General features: G+C 37.9%; 1 protein-coding gene across 1 annotated transcript in view; it reads left to right on the forward strand.

Annotated features, from left to right (window-relative positions):
- Positions 1 to 15,550, forward strand: part of ENPP3 (ectonucleotide pyrophosphatase/phosphodiesterase 3) — a gene marked incomplete at both ends in the record, with an annotated part of 38,527 nt that continues 22,977 nt past the window's right edge. The window contains 8 exons of the mRNA XM_080341425.1: positions 1 to 117; positions 3,670 to 3,748; positions 6,253 to 6,375; positions 7,355 to 7,480; positions 9,134 to 9,194; positions 11,564 to 11,661; positions 14,033 to 14,112; positions 14,683 to 14,802. Of these exons, the coding sequence (XP_080197551.1) occupies positions 1 to 117; positions 3,670 to 3,748; positions 6,253 to 6,375; positions 7,355 to 7,480; positions 9,134 to 9,194; positions 11,564 to 11,661; positions 14,033 to 14,112; positions 14,683 to 14,802 (804 nt within the window). The remainder of the gene's footprint in view (positions 118 to 3,669; positions 3,749 to 6,252; positions 6,376 to 7,354; positions 7,481 to 9,133; positions 9,195 to 11,563; positions 11,662 to 14,032; positions 14,113 to 14,682; positions 14,803 to 15,550) is intronic.

Consider the following 15,550-nt stretch of genomic DNA (forward strand, 5'->3'; position numbering starts at 1 on the left):
ATGGAGCTTCAGGACGATATCATCAACCATGAAAAAGGATATTTGGATGAGGCGTCTTTAAAACCAACAGATTTTGTGAAGAAAAAAACACTCCTGAAATACAAAGCTATCTGTGCTGTAAGTAGGTGCTGTTCTTCAGGGCTGCTGGTTTAACAACTCTCAAATCTGCAAAAGTTTTAGAAGCTTCGTTGCATTAATATAATCCTTCGGGGTAGCTTGGTAACTAGTGCTTAAGTTTTACAGCATGAATGCACTAACTTCACTGGCAGATTTCTAAAGTTCGCGTGGTACTTATCAAGCAAAGTCGCTTTTTTTTCCGACAGTTGACTGCACTTTTTGCTTTACAATGATACCTCATAGTTCTTTTGCACAGCTAAGACAAAGCTTCAACGCTTTATTTTATACATTTGTTTGAAACGGATGTGTTTGTAGCCAAAGCAGCCGCAGTTACTTTTTGCTTACTTTTTTATCTTTGCACTTGTCATTAACAAAACAGAGCAGGTAGGCAAGGTGTTGGTGACAAATACTCCGGAAGCAAGGCATGGGAAAAGACTAACGAACCGTTTCCTACAATATTGTCAGTACCACGTATCAAATGTGTCAATTCTTTTCCTTTTGCCCAGGGCTTTAAGAGTCATGCAGCTGCCTTTTAAATACTATTGCTTAAGGGTTTTGTTAAGTTTTAAAAATCTTTTATTGTAGACAATATAGAGTTTTAAGCTTATGTTTGTGACCACAAAAGCAACTTTATATGAGTGTATATATATGTAAGTGTAAATGCTTGCACAAGCTCTTGCATCTGTAAATAGGAATTTGGAGAAAATGACAGGTACTGATTTTTGAAAAACTCAAAACTTAATTTTGAGAACGGCCCTATGAAAAAAATAATCAAATTATGATACTCCTCAGCTCTATGTCATCAGAACAATGCACATAATACAACTTACTCCTTAATGCTGCATAATCAAATTATGATACTCTTCAGCTCTATGTCATCAGAACAATGCACATAATACAACTTACTACTTAATGCTGCATTGTGCAAAGGTTGCATAAAATATGAGGGAAATATTGGAAATTGAGGGAAAAAAAAAAGAAGAGAAGACAAGAGAACAGGCATTTTTTACTTAAGGCTTCAGTAAAAATAAATGAATCAGAAACAATGTGGGAAAAATACTTAACTATGAAGGAAGGAAAATTATACTTTCCAGACATGTTTGGAAGAATAAAGTGAGAAATTTAAGTATCCTTAAACAACTATTATAATTATTCCAAATGTGCTTGTCTTCAAATGCTCACCCATATGAAACAAACAAACAAACAAACAAAACCAAAATCTAAGTTTTGAAGGTGTAAACTGTTAATATTCTACACCATTTCTATATGTCTTTGATAAACTATATGCATGAAGTACTTCCTTGGCAACGTTTTCTGAAAACTTAGGCAGAGAATTGCGTACTCATGAATAGTAGTCACACGGTCCAGTAAGTCCTCCAGAGAACAGAGTATATGCATCAGGAACAACTTTTTTTATGGATAAGTAGCCATAGTCCTGAATTTAGACATAGAAGTTAGCTGTGGAAAGTCTGACGGTTTGAATAGATGCTACCAATGTTATTTCACCCTAAGGATGAATGCCACAAAATGAAGGGTCTTTGTGTAAATGCTATAATAAATGCAGCATCTCATCTGTACGCCTGCTATGGGTTTTGCGTTTTACTTCAGCTCTCATTGCTTGCAGCAGTGGGAATGTTTGCTGCTGTAAGAGGTGTAATTTCAATTTAGTATCATCTATTTATTTCAGTTACAAATATGAGTTTTAACGAAAATGGAGAGTAAAACCATAGTGAACTTTAAGGTGAAAAGTGCATGCCCTAGTGATCGGGTTGATCTGTACTCAGGGAAACCTGTGATGTTACCCTGGCAGCATTATCCTCCCTGCCCAGCAAGAGCGGCCTCTGTTCTAGCCCAAATCCACCTCTGACTCTCAGTCCTTGCTGGCTGGATGTAAGAGTAAATTTCTGCCTTCACATCTGGGATGTATTTTCGAGGATCTTTACCATTTCTGCCACTTTTGGCAATATTTCTAAACACACCTATCCCATCTGTCTGTCTCTCTTAGCCAGCTCGTTCACGAATTCCATTTCCATTCCCGCTTCTGGGGTATTTCTGCTGCACAAAACCCAGGGAGTGAGCAGCAGAAAGAAAATAAAGTGTGAAGAGAGTAGCTTTGGTGTTGCTGGTTTTTGGTGTTGCTTAAGAAAAAAATCATTGACGTGAGGCTGGAGAGGGTGGGCAGCCAGGGATAAAGAGCACACTTGAGTGCAGTTGCACGGAGGATAACAGTAGGAGGACAAAGTGTGCGGTGTGGAGGGAGCCCCTCCGACTGTCTGTGTCCAGAGGAAGAGATATGTGCCGTGCCAGACCCACAGTTCAGTCTTCTGGTTGTCCCTGTCAGAGGGCTGGTTGGAGTGTGCCATGCTCCTGACTTCCTGGCTTGTGCGCCTGGATCTTCGTGGTGTATGATAGGAAGAAATAATGTGTGCTTAGAATGTGTCCCCGTGTGGAGCTGCTGCATGGCCAAATTGTGCACCCATGCCTGAGAACCGGGCAGCGCATGGAAATAACAAAGAGAGTGGGGTGTTTTTGTGAGCAGGGATGAGTGAAGAGTAACAAGATGGCTTATGTGCACTTGGTTATATCCTACTCACATGTACAGTTTTTCTCAGCTTATTATTGCTGTAGTCTCAGTTAAGAGGCTCCATTACAGTAATACTTAGTATGAGCATAAGTGTCTCTTCTTTCTACTTTATTTTGAATCTTAGTATATGTTAGTGTCTGGTGGGTTCTGGAGATGGTAGGAGACAAGAGAAGGCTCTGAGGCAAAGATGGGAAGTAAACTGGGCTGGTTTATGGTGATTTTTCTGTGATATGCACTTTATTTCCCATCATTGCCTTAGTGAAGAGGAAAGCACATACACGATGAAATACTCTGAGAGGGCTGTTCACTTTTCACTCTGCCTTTCAGTCAGTGTACATTGGCATTCATCTCAAGTGTCTGTTAAACTGATAGAGGCCCCCTCAGCGCTTCCCCATCTCCCAAACATTATGCTGCTTTCTGTTATGAGGTTTCCTTGGGCTGGTTGTCTCTTTTCAATTTCTCTAACCTCGTTACTGGGGAGACTTGTTATGAGAAACTGGCATGTGGATGAAAATGTGGCACTTGCAGCCTCCATTCAGCTGAGGCTCTTAAGAAATCTCTGTGAGCATTTCAGAAAGAAGCTGGTTTTTTTTTTTCCATTACAGAAGCTAAATAAAAATAATTTCCTTTTCTTTACACAGATTAAGAATTTGCAAAATAGGTAAATATGTTGATTATAATAATTCCTACTGTCTTTTCCCCAGCAAAGACTTTCCTGATTACAACATGGGACGGGCCATAGGTTAAAAGTGTGGTATTAAGGTGTTGGCTTGTAAGCAGTTCACAAGATTATCATTCTTGTGCCTCTCCTATCTTCAGGTTCAGCATGTGTCCAATTTTTTTATAAACAAGTCCAGATAAATGATTAGTTCACAAGAAGCAGAAATAATAATCACACTGTTCATTTCCAAGAAACATAACAGTTTATCACAATTGTGAACTTTAATTTTCCTGTGTCTATGTGACAGGTTCTGCTGTGTGCTTTGGTGATTGTATCCCTGGGACTAGGTTTAGGACTAGGACTGAAGCGTGGAAACCAGGAGCAAGGTATGTTTATGATACTTCCAGCATAATTACCACTGAAGCAAAATCTGGTAGAGGCCTTCAGCAGGGGCTCTTTTATAGCATAATGTAAATGCTCTGTGAAAACTTAACACCTGTGAAAATAAAGTTTTCAAGTTGGATTGTATTAAAACCGTACACTGACAATCTATACTTGAAAAACTTTGCTTCTCTTTCCAGAGTGTTAAACCTAGTTCACAAGAAGTTTGGATTTTTTTTTTTTTGTTTAATATTACTTTAATAATACTTAGGACTTATCTTTTACATATAATACCCTTCAATTATCTAAGCACTATGTTTTGTAGAAGAGATATTGGACCATCTTCAGGACTTACGCTTTGGGTACATTTGGCATAATTCAGGTGCCTAATGTTAAAACTGATCATGATTGTCTCTGAAAACGTCAATTTCTGTAAAGCTATGGTAGAAAGGAGATAATGCTTTGATTTGGTGGGATGTTGTTTTTTAGTTAGAGAAACAAAGCAGCATTCTGTGATCATGGAGTCAAGCCAGATGAGAACAAACATACCACATAGTAAATTAAATAAAACCCTTCCTGTAGAATCAAGACAATAGTAATCTCATACTGGATGAGTTCAAGGAAGTACAGTTTATTTCTTCCTAGTCAACACATATTGAACTTGTTTCTCTACTTATCAAGTCTTAGCTCCTTCTGAGATCTTTCAATACTCTGAGCCTAGCAAATAGGATAAGATGTAACTATAACTGCTTTTTGATGATGTCCATGATGTATTGCAACTTTCTGTGTAAAATATCTAGATACCTACAACTTTAGTTTTCACTGACATTCACCTGAGGAACTTGGTTGTAGTTGTGATAAGTGAAAAATGGCACCCAATGAGCATTTTAGCATTTTGGTGCCTCTGACTGCAGGTGTTACAGAGCAACCCTAATGAAGGACTGCCTAACTTTATTTACTACTTTAATAACCAGACCTGATTGGGACAGATGAGTTCACGACACATGGTATTACATTGTGGAGTGGGCGGGGAAGCCTCAGCCTGGAGCAGGACGCAACTTTGTGCAGTTGCATTTGCTATGACGGCAATGGGCAAGGGTGTTGCTGTTCAGGAGCAAAAGGAGTTGTGGTCAAGATGGGTGATATGGGCTGTGGTGTCTGGAGAAGGGGCCTGGAAAGGAGTCAGGAGGAGCTGCCATTCTGTATGTTTAAAAATCAGCACAGACTTTCCATCTGGTAATAGTGCGATTGAATCTGTTTATACACTCAAGGTAAATTTCCTTATAGCTCCTGTAATTGTAGTGACTATTCAAAAGAAATGTTAATGAAATACTAAATTCCTGACCTTACACAGTTACATAAATATTGTAAAGAAAATAGAAACATGGACTGCATATTATGAAGGGTATGAACAATTCCATTACAGACAGAGGAAAAGGTTTATAATTGTTTTGACTTAGGCTCACCATGCTATATTCTGTATCATTTTAAATCAGGTAGATCATCTGAACAACTTTGAGTTGTTCAAAAGCAAATGGATAGAGGAAAAATTAAATTAAATACTATAAACCAGTTGAAAAAGCACAGAAAAACTGTTCAAATGTTTATGTACAATTGTGAAAAATCATAGGTCTTTCTTGACAGAACAGACTCCAGTCATAAAACACTTAACCCTCAATTACTTCTTTCCATCTGTACTTTTGACAGATCCATTTATGGTCATTGAATATATTGCTTGCTATTCTAATTACTTGCAAAGCTTTCTTGCATTGAACAATAGTTGTTGATGTAAGTACTTAAAGCTCAAGGTGCAACATGAGAACTTTCTACATGTGAAACAAACTGGCTAGCTTGAAAAAATAAGTTTAACTCTACATAATTTCTGTACAGTGTATATTAAAGCCTGAATTTTGTAGGCAGTGCATCCTGCAAAAGCATGAACTTTTTGGCAACTGTAACAAAATGCACCAGCAAATCTGAGTAGTTATACCTGTTCTAGTCATAACAGTGTGAGTGGACAAGAAAGCTGGAAATGTAGGTGCTCAGAGTGGTTCAAGCAGTATTTCTGCCGTACAGAGAATGCAGACACAAGGCTCATCCTGGCTAGTGTGGAGCTGTGGGTGATGTTTGGAGATTTGGGATTGTCCCAGGGTGTCCTCAGGTATCCTTGGGAGAGCCAAGGCTCTCCCTTCTCCTTGCACTAAGGTGTCAGAACTGTGGTGAAGAACTGAGTGTCTCCATTTCCAACACGAGACCTGCTGCAGAAACAGCCCTGACACAGGGTCTGAGCAAGCACAGCCCAGTCAACCACCAGGACCTTCAACGTCCAGAGGAGTTCCTGTGGTTTTTGTTTCACCTTGCTGACCCTTGTGCTAGTGAGCGCATTGGAAAATGACTCAGGAAACAGATTTTAGAAATTATTCTGCACATTTCTCCCTGCAGCTTGTGTCCATGATCCATTTAACTGGCCTCTTTTCAAGCACTCAGACTGGCTCCCTTCTCTTTTCAGTCAGCTGCAGGCACAAATGCAACGAGCAGTTCAGGAAAGAGGTGCCCGGCTGCCGGTGCGACAGTGGCTGCGCTGAGCGGCAGGACTGCTGCTGGGACTACGAGGACACCTGCCTGGAGCCAAGTATGTTCCCATACAGGCAATGATTGCTGGTTTTCCGTTTGGGCTTGGGTTTATTTTTCACATGATATTAATAGGAAAAGGATAAATTATTGTATTTACGCATATATATGGAAGTTATGTCCCCTCAGCGAGGGAAGGATGTGGTGGTGTGGAGTTGCTGAGGCACCCATGCATAACCAAAGCCTTTGCCATGCGTATTTCCTGGTCCAGATAAAGCTGTGGATGAGCGTGAGCAAAAGTTGTAGGTTATCTGTGACCAGGGCCCTGAAACACTGCCGCTGTGCCAGCACCTCTTCTGCTTTTGAAAATGAGGGGGTGGCTCCGGCCAGGGCACTCTCAGCCCCACGCAGCACTCAGCGGGGTCTGGAGCTGGAGGGGGGGACCCGTCTGCCAGGGGACCCAGCTGGCCCGACGCCGAGGCCACACTCCTCACTGGTTCCTCTCTCTGCTCTTCTGGCAGCTGCTCGGATTTTTCTCCATCCTTATCACTTTTTCTTCCCTGTCTGCTGAGAATCGTGTACAAGAGCAAGAAAAGGATCCTTTTTCTTCTCTTTCTCTTACAGAAGACAAAGAGAAGAAAATGGATCCTTTTCTTGCTCTTCTGTAAGAGAAAGAGGTTTTGTTTGTTTGTTTGTTTGTGGATGTTTGTTTGTTTTGTTTTGTTTTGTTTTGCTTTCCAGATCTTCAGGAAGTGTGGAAAGCATTGAACAAGGTGACTTTGGGAACACCTTTTTAAAATAAATAATTCTATGACTCCATTATCATTCAGTGGCCGCAGAAATAGGCGTTACGTGTTAAATAAAATCTTGAGTTTTCCTTTCAGATAAAAGTTCTAAAGCCAGTGAAGCAGGACATTTAAATTATAGTTTAACAAAACCCATTTGTTTTTTTTTTTTTATAACCCATTTGGGGGATTTCCACACAAAGTTTACACAAGGTTCTGTGATGCGAATCACAATATTTTTCTTCCAATTTTCAGCCCGATCTTGGAGGTGCACTAATTTCCGTTGTGGTGAAACACGGATACCTGGAAGTTACTGCTCTTGTTCTGATGACTGCTTACAGGAGAAAGACTGCTGTGTAAACTACAACAGTGTTTGCAAAGGTAAATCAAAAGTCAAAAAGATTTATATATATATTGTAATGTGAAATAAATAGATGGGCAAATGTGGCAAATATAGAAGTAGATGCACTTGTTTATCAAGATGAAGTCTTACAGTGACGTTTTGGAAAAAATTAAGATTTCTGAAGTGAAGCTTTTGGTATTTTTGACTGGAGATCAGTATGAATGTGTGTCATTTATAAGAAAGACAGAAGGTTTTGAACATTGCAGTAGTACATTCAATGTGGGGTTTTTGTGGTTTTGTTTTTGTTTTTTTTCAAAAATAGATGGAGACATGTTACCTGCTTCAAATTTCATGCAACCCAAAGTACATATTGTAGTAATCACCCCCTGATTTAAATTTTCCCATCCTTTTTATTAGAAATTAATTTTCAGATTGAATTTCTTATTTTTTTACTTATTTCTGAATATTTTTGTTCATGGCTGATTGTTTCATACAGATTTTGGCTAAACACATAAAGAATAGCATTGGTAAAACTGAGGGTGGTAAAACACTGGCACAGGTTGCCCAGTGAGGTGGCAGATGCTCCATCCCCAGAGACATTCAAGGCCAGGCTGGACAGGTCTCTGAGCAACCTGATCTAGTTGAAGATGTCCCTGATCATTGCAGGTGGTTGGACTAGATGACCTTTGAAGGTGCCTTCCAACCCAAATTATTCTATGATTCTATGAAAACTGGATTACAGGAATGAGACTTGAGGAGTATACCAAGGGCATAAAACATGGTATGTGTTATCGGAGTTCCTTTATGTTGTGAGGTGACAGAGATTTAAGGCAACTCCTGCAAAATTGTATTTGTCACCTAAATGTAATTAAAGCTAAAAGCGATTAGGAGTTTGACTAGGTGCTAAATTGATTGAGCTGACCTAGTTGAGGTCACTGTACATCCTTGCCTTTGGCTTGTTGCTGGGATAGAAGCTTTCTGTGGTGAGCTGTGAACTTCAAGAGCTACTGTCTTCTCTTTTCTTTATATTTTTTCCCTTGGATGCTTTCCTTCTTTCTTCTCTCATTGACCTCCCTTATTTCTTCCAAAGAGATGGGCAAATTTCATCATAAATGAGTATAGCTATGAAACAGGTGGAGAATATTCAAAAGGAGAACAGAAAGAATCTATTGAAATTTGGAAGCCATGGTCAACAAGGAAAGATTGAAGCAGTTTTGGCTCTTTTCACTTAAAAAACCACCACCACCACCACCACCAACAACAACACCAACAAAAAACTAAAGGGAGCCCTGGCAATCATGTCTAAATGTGTAAATGGTATCTGCAAAAAAAGAAGACAGTAATCCAGTGTGGACAGGGTACAGTTTAAATGTTTTCCATTTAAAACCAGATACAACTTGGGCTAAGATTTCACAGGGATTTCGTACTCATTTTGTTTGTTTCCTTGTCTGTGTAGTACACGTGCTTTATTTATCACTTACATGTTTAACCATTATACTTTCCAGGGTTTGAGGGCCTAATAGCTTGCACTAAATGATTTCTGAAGGTCTCTTTAACCATACCTTTCTATAATTCTGTATTGAAGCAGAAAAAGTACCAGGAAGAGCTCCAGAAAGATCAACCAGGAAGCTCCTTTGTTATTTGTGTGGGGTTTTTAAATGCTGACTCAGTATTTCCTTTTGTCCTTTTAGGTGAAATACCTTGGGTAGAAGAACCATGTGTATCACTTGAAACTCCTCAGTGTCCAGCTGGGTAGGATAAAATAATTTTGTCTTCTTAGCAAATAAAATGGTGATGGTCAGAAATACCCCAGTGGCCTGAAGTAGGTCTTCATGAGGTTTTCATATTTACTGAGAATAAAGTTCCTGCCCTAAGGAATATTCTACAGAAGCAGTTTGTGGATAGCGATGTTTTTGCTTTCTGAAACCTTTGTCATTTTGTTGCACATTCATTTATCATTTACAGATTAGAGCAGAGTACAGGAGTTCAGATTGAAAGTCAGTATGCAAAGACCTGGAAAAATTGTTAGAGTTATCTCAAGGTTCATGTGTCACAAATTGTTCATAGTCTACTTTCTATTATCTGTGACAATTCAGGGAAATCGTCCTATGCAAGCTATAATAACTGTTAGAATCTGTGATTGCAGTTCTTTATCTAAGTAACAGGGGTTTTTTACTTGAATCATCTGTGGGAAGAAAGGTGTGATAAAAAGGAAGCTATGAAAGTAGCCGTATATCTGCAAATGATAGAACATGGTCATTGCAATGCCGACCACTAGATATTTTGCTATTTGAGCAGTATTGCAGAATCACAGGTAGAGGCTAGGCAGAAACACAGTTTTAAAAGTTGTTCTCAAAGAAAAATTGATTATTTTCTAGTTCAATTATGGTATTTGTGATGTTATCCATTTTTTCTATCTATTGTACTGCCAATTTAGTTTAGTTATAATCATAATAATACCTTTACTATTGTGGCCTCTTCAGGGGTCCCTGCTTGCATCTCCCAACATAGGTATAACAATATATTTTTTCAGTTAACAAATAACTTGCTGAGTTAACACAGTTTCATAGGCTAAAGCTCAGAAACTAGTGGAGATGGGCTTCTTTAATTGCTGTTAACTGCATTGCTATATAAAGCTCTGTTTAATTTCAGATTCCAATCAGGAAGCTGTTTTATACAAACTAGTTTTATACAAAGTGCCAGTATACTTCCATGCTTTGGAAAGACCACTGTGAATGAGAAAAGAATGGGGGTGGTGATTACTTTTTTATGTGGATACATACATTTTTTTTAATAGTTATCACTCTAAGTATTCAAGAAGTGGTTTGGAGTCAGTTATCAGAAAATGAGTTTTATTAATTATTTTCTCTCCCAATATTTTCCAGACTTATTTAGCAAACCATTCCTATAAATTACACATATTTGGGTTTATTATAGATACTGCGTGTAGTGAAGCCTACTTCAAGCTACATTTTTAATTTGATGGCATGTTTACAATTTTTATGTTTCTTTATATGTTTCTGAGAAGACTGAAGAATCTATAAAGGTGTTTAACAAAAAGACTAAATTTGTAGAACTAGATGCCTTAATCCTACTGATTTTGTCACTTGATGTTATGAAAAAAGATGCTATAGCACCAGCACTTTATAACTGCTAATGCATTTTTCTTTAGGAGTCCTTTTAGGTTGGTTAATAGAAAGGATATTTAATAACTTCAAGGTTTATTTTCACAGCTAGCACCTCCTAGTTAGAATTTTTATAACAAGTATTTCGACACTGTTCTGGAGATCAGCTGCAGTTTGTGCCTGTTTACTCATAGCTACAGTAGGAACTCAGATCTGAGGCTTTTATCCTTGTTTCTGTATGTGAAGTCTCACCCTCAGCACATCAGTAGATGCTGTGTTTCTTTTGTAGCTTTGAGTTCAGTCTGTCAGGGGCCTTGAGGCAAAGAACTTTTCTCCAGCACCATAAGAGCTGGGAAACTCGAAAGATATAATCTACAAAGAACATGGACTGCTTAGTGATGTGGTAAGGTACGGGCTCAGCACGAACCTGGTGTTGCAAAGACATTGAGTTTCTCAGCACTGAGGCCAAGTGACCCAAACCACTTGCTGGGTGATTGCTCTAATTTTACAGTCCTTGTGCAGCTGCCTTGAGAGGTTTTTTAAGATGCACTGAGAGACGAAAGACAGAGTTCAAACTGTTACTATGTACAGAGGTACTTTGGCTGTTCTGTACTCTGGGATTGTATTTGGATGCTAGTCGGCAGCATAGGTATTTATTTGTATTTGTAATAAAAATATTAACAAAATCCAATTTGTTTTCCTAGTTTCTATATATACTGCATTTTGTTCTACAAAAATATATTCTATATGTTTCCTAGGTTCAATATATAGTGTGGTTTATTCTGCAAATACTACTGCTATATTCTATATATGCCGTGTTACTGTGTTTACTTGTGTTTTATTTGTCCATGATTTTTTTTCAGGAGGACTATGTATTTGCTCTCAAAATTGAACTATTTATTTATCTCACACAGAATTTATGGTGTTATTAAAGATCTTAACAAGTCACCAACTCTCCAAACTCCTTTACAATGACAAACTCATATTTTCCTGTAGGTTTGATCTGCCACCACTTATCCTGTTTTCAATGGATGGGTTTAGAGCAGAATACTTGCAAACTTGGAGTTCTTTGCTGCCAAATATTGAAAAACTCCGTAAGTTACCAAGACTGCTTTGACTATTTTCTTTAAAAGTCTACATGAAACCTATCCAGTCCCTTTTGCTCCTGTCATGCGTATGTGTTAGTCAGCAATAAGAAAATCACAAACCAAGTCTCCCTCATCAGTTGTATATTTTCTTTATATGTTCTATATTAATCCTTGTATTTGAGGGCACAGGAAACATGACTTTTTTTAACAAGGCCTCTAATACTGGTCAGCAGCTTTTTATTAAATAGTTTAAAATATACATTCAAATACAGTTTAAGACTGAAAAAAACTGCCAGAGAAGGATTTCCTGCATTCTCTTTACTCCATTGAAAAATTCTAGCTGATAAGAAGATCATCGCTAATGTATAATATGAAGAGAAAATGCATTAGGTTATTGGAAAATTTCCTCAAATATACACTTTTTCAAGTCAGATATTTTAAGTTATTAAAGACAAGTTTCATACTTAAAAGTATATTGGTGAATATTACTATATTAGATTTAAATGCAATGTAATTTACATATAGGTATAATTTAATATATTGATGTGATTGCAGTAAGGTTCAAGTAGCTGTGTCCCAATATTTCTGAATATTGAGAGAAAGAGTAAGTTGAAGGTATTTAGCTTGTGCTGTAAAGGGCTCTAAAAAGAGAGACCCATTAGTGCACACTTAGTTAAAATTTCCTTATTGTTTCAGAGCTCAGCTCTTGATACACTTTGTACCTGGACAAAATGTCTGTATGTTTATTCATTTCTTCTCAGCAGTAATTGACAGTGTTCATATCTGTTCTGAATTTATCATATTCTGTTTCTATTGTGGTCGTTTGAAAACTTCACATGAATGCTACAAAGTACTACATTTTACTGAATACTTTAAAATCTTATTTGTGAATAATGAGGGTATGCAGAGGTCTGAACTTGAAGCAGTGTGCAAACCTGACTTCTTCTGCAAATATTTTATGCTTTGATGCCACTCTGACATTGGAAGGAACTTGAATCAGTGAAAAAATCATGCAACCAGAAGTCAGTGCTCATTTGTAGCATAAAATATTTCTTCTCTATCAACTCCATTAATCAAGGACTTTCAGTAGAGCTGATCAAGCTAGTTTTTATAGAATATATGCACTATGAATGTAGTTCCTTTGCCATTCAAGAGATATCAATTGAAAAATATGCCGAGTCTCTCATGTGTTTGTCAATTTTTCAGACCTTCTTTAAACAATCTTTAAGCCTTTTTTTTTTTTTTTCTGTACTGCACCAGAACAGTTTGGTAAAATAATTTCAGGCCTTCATTGTTTAGTTGAAGTTGTTTAGTTAAAATCAGTTTCTGTTCTTTGACTGAAACACTGTACATCAAATAATAAAGTGTGTTTGAGTGTGAATCAAATAATCATCTGACCTACAGCTTAATAAAGAACTGTTTCTCTACCTGAGTTAGATTAAAAAATGGCAGTAAGGCTTCTTTGTTCTGTGTGTAAGTAAGTTGGATACTACAGTGGATTAGAGATGTTCAGGTGTGGTAAGTGCCTTGGATTGCTGAAAAGTGATGGAGATAAAGGTAGGTCACCTGGGGTGGGATTCCCTACAGAGCAGGACACCTACATTTAGATATGTGTTCTTGGAGGTGTCTGCATGTGAGATGTCTGCATGCTTATTGTAGTCAGTACATTATTTGTGCTTAGTACAGTCTATACAGCCCAGTGCAAAAGCCTAGAAGCAGGTCAGCTCAACCAACAGAGGGTGCCACAGGACAAATTTTTGCCTTAACCTGGATTTCTAGTATACTTCAGAGTGTGGTAGCCTATCCTAGGTGGCCTTCAGCAGCTGTGTCAGAAACATCAGGTCTCCCAGTGATATTCCATCAAAACTGCCTTCTTTCATGCAGATGTCTTGGATATCTGAGTGTATCTCAAATGCCACCAGACTACAGGGTTTGAGCAACTGAGTCCTTCCCATGCATGTGGTCACCAGACAGCCCTGCAAGATATCTCTGCTGACCTGAGACTTCAGTCTCATTGCATAAACATATACTTCTGGTGCCATTTTGGGTCTCAGAAGTATGTGAGACACTCATTTGGGTTGGCAGACAGGATGTAGGAGCAGCATCTGAAGGCCAGGCAGGTTCAATAAACACATCCCAAATGGCCTGAGGTGTATAGGTTTTAGACAGCTGAATCGAGTGTCCAGAGTCTATTGACTGCAACGGGATGGTAGGCCCAACTTACAAGGAGATACCACAATGTATGCGTCTTAATTTGGAGTCACATTTCCCCTCTAATACCAGAGCAACTGACTTTTTATTTTTTTTGTTGTTTTGATTTGTTTTTTAAGACTGTCAATTAAAAGAAAAATTATATTCATTCCATGATCTGTTGCAGAAACATGTGGCACACATTCAAAATACATGCGAGCTGTTTATCCTACAAAAACCTTTCCAAACCACTATACTATTGTCACAGTAAGTGATAATTTGCTATTTTTCCTTTTCATTATCTGGCTGACATAGAAAAGATATTGTGGTGTCAATCTTTTTGTGGGACATGGGAAACTGAAGCTATAGGAGGAAAAAGAGAGAGATGCTGAGATAAGACCTGTGGGCATGATCTGTGTGGCCATATGTGTATGCTATCTGATTCTGGCCTGTGAATCAGTTACTTCTGATATTTGTCAGGCTAGTTGGATATGGCTGAATATGGATGAGGACAAAGCCCTTTGAGAAGGGCGAGTGTTAGGATGGGTTTTAGCAGCTGAGATACAGCTGCATGACATATATAGTACTTAATCTATAGCATATCAGGTTTTAATTGAGCTGGGGAGGAAACAGGGAAACTCAAGGGAACATGACAGGCACACTGAATTCATCAGCAGAAATCTGATGATCTGTGTGGGTTAGGAGAGTGTGTTCTGTTCCTGTGATAAAACAGCCCCATAAATAATTGCAACACAACAACAGTGTGCATTGCATCATAGTTTAGTCTCCATTTGATTTCAAGATTCAGTGTCTTTTTTGTTTCTTTTCATTTTGCAGGGATTGTATCCAGAATCTCATGGTATTATTGATAACTCCATGTATGATGTAAACTTGAACAAGCATTTCTCACTGTCAGGGACAGAAATGTCCAATCCTTCATGGTGGAAGGGACAGCCAGTAGGTTTCTTTCTCATTGTGGTATTCTTTTATGTCTAAAGTGGTTCATGGGCTAAATTATAAGACAAAACAAGATAATAAAATGCAAATCTGTGTCATATATTTGCAGTACAAGCTAAATATCCTGTAGGCTTTGTGTTACAGACTGTCTACAAAACAGTTCACTTACTATAAAAGTAGAAGAACTCCTAAAATGTTAATTCTGAGAATTAAAAATTTCACTTAATGTGACAGTTAGTAAAAAAGACTTAAATAATTTGCCTGGGATTGGAATAGATCTCTTGCCACTGGAAGCCACAGTAAAATTTTGATACACTTTTATGGTCAGATTTGTTTGTTTTTCGACAACTAGCTACAAAATGAAATCTAAAAATTTACTTCCAAATTGTATCCATTTACAAATACACTTATGAAGTCCCAGGTATATAAAAATAAGAAAGAGAATAGCAAAGAGCTTAATGTCCAGCAAAATGAACACTTATGTATAAGTCATGGCACATTTCATAAAACACCCCATGGTGTACCTAATGGTTATGATTAATATTATTAAGTTACTAGAAATACGAGCTGTAATAACAGTACAAAAATATAAAAAAACCCACATAGTATTAGCATGTCGACTTAATATATATTTATATATTTATTTACAGAATAGAATAGACTATTTCAGTTGGAAGGGATCTACTATTAGGGATATTGTCCAAATGTCTTCTGAACACTGACAGGCTTCCAGTGTTCAACCACCCTC

Source organism: Nesoenas mayeri (genome assembly GCF_963082525.1).
Source record: "Nesoenas mayeri genome assembly, chromosome: 3".
NCBI classification, from domain to species: domain Eukaryota; kingdom Metazoa; phylum Chordata; class Aves; order Columbiformes; family Columbidae; genus Nesoenas; species Nesoenas mayeri.